Here is a 6,012-nt window from a genome sequence, read left to right as displayed (position 1 = left end):
CAAATCACTCCGCCTCCCCTGGCTATGGGCAGAGGTGGGGAATAATGGTTTAACTAGACTGCTATGTAGAATTATAAGCTCTCCCTTGGATAGTTGTCTATTAATAGCCTTCCCCTGGCTGAGGGGTTCTCCCCAAACCATACACTGTCCCATAAGGACATTTCTGATCCCTTAAACCAGGCATGGGCAAGTAGTGCATATAGATGTTAAACTACAACTCCCAGAATTCCAAAGGCTGGCAGTGGGTGCTGGTAGTTGCAGTTACAGGGCTGGCAGGTCACCAGTTGCCCATGCCTGATATAGAGGGTGACATTGAATTATAATGATCTGAGTTAATGCACATTTATCAAAAGACTGTACCTGGCACAGCAGCTGTACTAGAGCTTTGCTGTTTAAAGAGACCCACTGATATTCTCCTTATTTTCAATGATGTTTTATAGTGCTGAGGTATTGTGCAGTACTGCCCCAGTGGAGCTTACAATCTAAGGTCCTTACCACATTCAAACTAGGAAGCCAGTTACCCTTCCTGTATGTTCTTGAAATGTGGGCACAAACCAAAATACCCAGTAGAAACCCACACAGATACAAGAAGAACATAGGACCCTGTCACCCTTATACAGTGGAAATAGCACAAATCATCTTATTCTACCTCTGCTGCCACCACAGAGATCAAAGTGACCAAAACCCGCACGTGCCCTTTACTGTCACACAGGTAAAGCTGCTCAGTTTGAGCCCTGCAGCATGTTCTAGTGTGGGGCAGACTTGCTGCAATGGATTCAAATCCAACTATGTATTTATTAAAGTCACAAATTATTCTAAAAGTCAGTAGCTCCCAGCTTAGTGGGTAGCAATTCTAACGTCAGCGACAGGGTTCTGTGTTAGACCATCTTGGGCCCTATATGCAAGCAGCTTGGATATGCTGCATGGTTTCCCTTCCACCCTCCAAAACCATACAGGCAGGTTCATTGGTTTCTGATCAAACTGACATAAGAGTGAACGGGATAGGGACCTTTGAGAAAAAGCTCCCCTGGGGCAGGGAGTAATGTATAATGTCTAAAGCACTGTAGAATAACCCTGCACTATATAAACAGAGATAATTACCCATCAGTATCAGGGCCAATCCCAGCAAGCAGCGTGAGCGTAAACTAATCCTATTCAGCCAGGCCCGGACTGGCAACTTATGGGTTCTGGCAAATGCCATAGACAGTAACTATTTAGTGGGGTGTGTTGGGGCCTTTGTGTACATGAAATGCCAGGGCTTATTTGGAATCCCAGACCTGGTTCAGTGACATCTCTAAGTTGTTTGTGCAGTTCTGTCTTCCACACACAAAGTCACCTTTATACCAACTTTTAGTGTAATGTAGATCATGATAAAGGAAAGTCATACATGTTACAGCCCTGATTTGTCTAACACTAACATGGCAGTGGGCACAGGCTAATCCCCATCATGTGGCTCATTGGTGCCCTAATTGTACAGCAGCCATATACACAATCCTGGAACTGAATCCATAAACAGACTTAAGCCACATTTCCTGAATTCCTGATTGTTTATTCAGTACAAGAAAGCGAGCACTGCAGTGTTGCATGGACAGTTCTTTCCCAGTCTCCTCCAAAAAGAAAAACATAAATAAAGCACTTTCCTGGCTAAATTAATGAATGAAAGCTGGCTAGAAATGTACGAATACACACAAAACTAAATGATATACTTGAAGCTAAAGGTGCTGTCACACGAGAGCCGTTTGCCTTTGCATCTCCCACACAAATCCTGGCGGTGAGGCCTCTTGGGGTCTACGTGGCGCAGTTTTACTGGACACATGCATCTGGTCTGCTTGCAGCTCTAGGGGGGAATGTAAGGACAGTCAGTTGTATATTTTTAGGCATATGTAATAATTCATAAGTGGAGCAACACTGGCAGCCAATCACAGTGAGTGCAGTTCTGCCACTACTGCCTATAGTTCAACATTAGGACATTAGAACATCCTTTCTACCCAAACATGGCAGTGGCTACATTTCTTGCAGGGCTTTGAGGGGCGACTTCTTTGGGCTCAGAAGTTCCATATCCAGTGTCGCACTGGGAACCCAGGGGCCCACTTTCCAAACTATTTTTTCTCACCCAACCTATTTATTCTCCTAGTGTCTTGTTTACATGATAGCATCTATCCTTCCATCTATTTCTCCTCTTTCTTCCCACTCAAATACAGAATGACCATGAAACAGGCCAAATCGGCAGGAGGGCCCACTGACACCTGGGCCCACCGGGAGTTTTCCTGGTATCCTGGTGGGCCAGTCTGACACTATCCATATCTGTGTTGTGCAAGAACTGGAGGTCTGACAACTCCCAGTACCTTCCTAAAGGTAGAAGTTGCAGTGCAAACCCAGCTGAAGGGCCATAGGTTGAACTGCCTGTTATGCGCTGGGCCCTGGTAATACATTAGAATGGGGGCCCTAGCATGTACTGCCAGCAGGGTGGGCTTCTATAAGGATACCCCCTGCAATGAAGTCTATGATTGCTTTATTCCTTCTCTCATTGGTCACATGACAAGCCTGAGCATATGCTGCTGGGAGTTCTAGTGCGACTGCAGGTTGGGTTTCTTGGGGTCACTATAGCAGCACATATAGGGGCCCCCTTACCTGACACATGATGTCTTCCACACGGTAGGGATTATAGGATTTCTGACATGTCCTACAGAACTGCTTGAAGTACACCTGCCATGAGAAATAGGAGCCATGTGTCAGCCTTTGTACTAATTGGTACACTCGGTAACATGCAGCCCGCACAGGTAACTTACCTTATTTGTGCCCTGCACACACCACACGTAGGCGCTCTCCCATCGGATGTTGCAGTCCTTACAGTGGTAATAACCATATTTCTGTTCTAGAAACTAGCACAAACACGCCATTAATCACATTGCACAGATACAGCAGCCCATTTAAATGTAAAGGCTAAATATTATATATGTGTGTGCCCTGAGAGAGACCAAGTTTTGCTTATAATGATTGCTTTTTGTGCAAATCTGCCCAGAAGCCAATGCTACACCAACCCCTGCTGAACTTGCACCACATTCCTAGTTATCCCTTGGGTGCATTAGATCTTGCCAGTAAACATGCAGCATGGTATAGGGTTAAGAGATAATACAGAACATGCATGGGCTCAGTATAGTTGGCTGGTTCATTCTACATGGGGTGCTGTGGGAATGGCACACCCCTAAATACAAAGGCACAGAACACAGGTTTCCCTATGAAAAGTTTGCTCCACCCACAATATCCTGTGTAGCAACCAATTAGCAGGTAACATTTAGTGGGTAACTGTTTCAAAGCAAACATCTGATTGTTGCTAACGGTTACTAGACATGGAGCAGACTGTGCCTGTTGTTACATTACACATTATAATTGGATGGTTAACAGTCTGTGCCCTGTTGAACAAGTTAGCTCTGCTAGAGACACACAATGCATTTAGTGGGCTGCAGGCATTAGGGGCATAATATATCTTTGTGCAATTAATATGAGAAGCCCTTGATTAAGAACAGTGGGGTTCACTTACTATCACTGCCTGAATCTGCGCTAGTGCAATAACCACAGCAGCCAGCTGTTAGACCTACTGAGAAGGAGCAGGGCTCTTGACTGAGTAGCTTAGAGATGGGCAATCTGCAGTCTCAAAATATTGCTGAACTACAATTTCCAGTAATAGTGTTTAATATTGGTGGGTTGTTGAGAGGTGAAGCCCTGCAGATGTTGCTGAACTACATGTAACAAGGTAGCACTACATACCTGGAACTTGGGCCTTGTCTGACCAGGGGCAGCTTCCTCCTTGTCTGCTTTGTCCATCTTAGTCTCACTGATGCCCCCATCCCCTTGCTTTCCTTCTGGTCTCCCACCTTCTCCTCTGGAGTCTTTGCTTCTCATTGCCTCACCCTCAGCTTTCTCTGCCAGATTTTCCCCTCTATCCTGAAATGGAGCCAGCCTTCCAGCAGCCACTGGCGAATACACAGCAACAGTCCTGGGGAATCTCACAGTCTTTGTGGGGGAGGCAGGACTCCCTTGCTCTGATGGAGTCTGTTGAGGCTTTCTAAAGGCCCCAGGTCTCCTTCTGAGTAACGTTCTGGGCCCCAAGGAGCACTGGACTGATGCATCCTGCCTTGGATTTACCTGCACCCCCACATCCCTTGTATTTGCTTTGCGCAGCCTCGGTGTGAGGTTAGGGTTCACCTGAGACAAGATGGCCTTCAGCTGAGCCCTCTGATAGTTGTCATAGTAGTCCCCAGTGTCTCCGTAACTGGCCAAATAGTTCTTCTGTCGCCAGCTCATCCCTTTATTCTTAGGGGTCAGGTACCTATACGAATAAGGATTGTAAGCTGGGTACATGTAGCTATCCATTGCTTCCTCTGAGAAGCTAGCCATAATGTCTGGCTAACAGCAACTCCCAGCTGCCTGCTTAAGTAGGGGCTGGTCTGATTAATCATCAAGGTGTGAGTGGGATTTGCCTGCCCCTCATGGACTGGATCTGAGCTTCTCTAGGAAGAAAACAGCTATGGACCCTGGTATGTAGTGCTTTCTGGAAGGGCAATTGATACCCATACAGAATGGGGGAAATAATCAGGCAGGGTGGGTATAACTTCTTATACTGAGCTGTGACTTTACAAATGAGTAATGGGGTAAATGAACTTTAAGAATAGCCTCTGACAACCCTGACTATAGGGTTAAAGTAGGGCAATCTAATCTGTGATGCTTAACTGATACATCCAACAGAGGATGCTGGGAAATGTAGTTCCTGGAGAGCTGAAAGCCCTACTTTGAATCTGTGCTCAGCACATATCCTTACTGATCATTGCCCCCACTGTGTTGTGTACATGTGGGAAACATGAGATATATGTATATATACTGCTATGCACAAAAACAAATCTTCACTACTTTCCAATTCCTCTGGAACCTGCTACACTTATGTACATGTATGAACTCCCTGCAGCCCCACCTTATGTGTGTTCCACCATTCCTAAGTGTTCATATTATAGCGTGTATGTGTGTATGTGGGGGTGGGGTGGGGGGTATTGGATATGCACTGTGCAGGGTTGCTCTGAAATCTTAGCAGCCCCACTGTGTAAAAATACTTATGGAATAGCACAAAGGGCCCCAGTAATGCTAGTGCAGTCCTGTGTATATATTATGGTACAACTTCCTGTACTTCAACTACTGGGTTACTAACAAGTACCTTTAATAAGAGGAGGATATGAATGAAATCTAGGCAGTCTTGCATTGTCTCTGCATTTATGTACTATGACTATAACATCAGTTGCTAATTGTGCAGAATGTAGAGGACTATAATCACTCCAACAGCCCCACCCCAGAAAAAATACAGAGACTGTTTGCAACTTATATTTTTTTACACCTAAAAAAAGTTTCAGGATCTCTTATACAGAAACCTGATATCTAGAAAGCTCTTATTATAATTACTTTCAAAAATGATAATGTAATAATAAAACTGTACCTTGTACTTGATGGTAACTAAGCTGCATGAATCCTTGTAGACTGTAAGCTCTTTTGGGCAGGGCTCTCTTCACCTCTTGTATCGGTTATTGATTGCTTTATATGTTACTCTGTATGTCCAATGTATGAAACCCACTTATTGTACAGCGCTGCGGAATATGTTGGCGTTTTATAAATAAATGTTAATAATAATCCATATTGGTGGCAGAACACTACTAATGGGTTAATTTAATATTTAAATGATTTTCTAGCAGACTCGAGGTATGCTGATCCAAATTACGGAAAGATCCCTTATTGGAAACCCCCAGATATGTGGCTTTCTGGATAATAGATTTCCTACCTGTAATGTTTTGCATTAGTCTTACTGCAGGAGACCAATCGGAGGTAGCTGTCAGCTGGTTACTATGGGTTACTACTTAAGGGTAAAACTGCACCTGATTTGGGACTAGTCCCACACCAACCAGGCATACAGGGGTGGCAGTGGTAAGATAATTAGTACATGTAATATTAATTGGCATTGCCACCTGAAAA

General features: G+C 44.6%; 1 protein-coding gene across 1 annotated transcript; it reads right to left on the bottom strand.

Moving 5' to 3' along the window:
* Window positions 1–1,527: 1,527 nt before the first annotated feature.
* On the bottom strand, window positions 1,528–4,396 carry zar1 (zygote arrest 1). The gene is made up of 4 exons (NM_001016947.3): window positions 3,769–4,396; window positions 2,790–2,882; window positions 2,632–2,706; window positions 1,528–1,837 (listed from the first exon to the last, which is right to left on the bottom strand). Exons 1-4 carry the CDS (start codon window positions 4,372–4,374, stop codon window positions 1,694–1,696), a joined length of 918 nt encoding a protein of 305 aa, NP_001016947.2. The 5' UTR covers window positions 4,375–4,396; the 3' UTR covers window positions 1,528–1,693.
* Window positions 4,397–6,012: the final 1,616 nt, after the last annotated feature.

Source organism: Xenopus tropicalis, chromosome 1 (assembly GCF_000004195.4).
Source record: "Xenopus tropicalis strain Nigerian chromosome 1, UCB_Xtro_10.0, whole genome shotgun sequence".
NCBI lineage: Eukaryota > Metazoa > Chordata > Amphibia > Anura > Pipidae > Xenopus > Xenopus tropicalis.
Note: the sequence above shows the minus strand (reverse complement) of the source record. Positions and strands in the feature narration are given on the sequence as shown.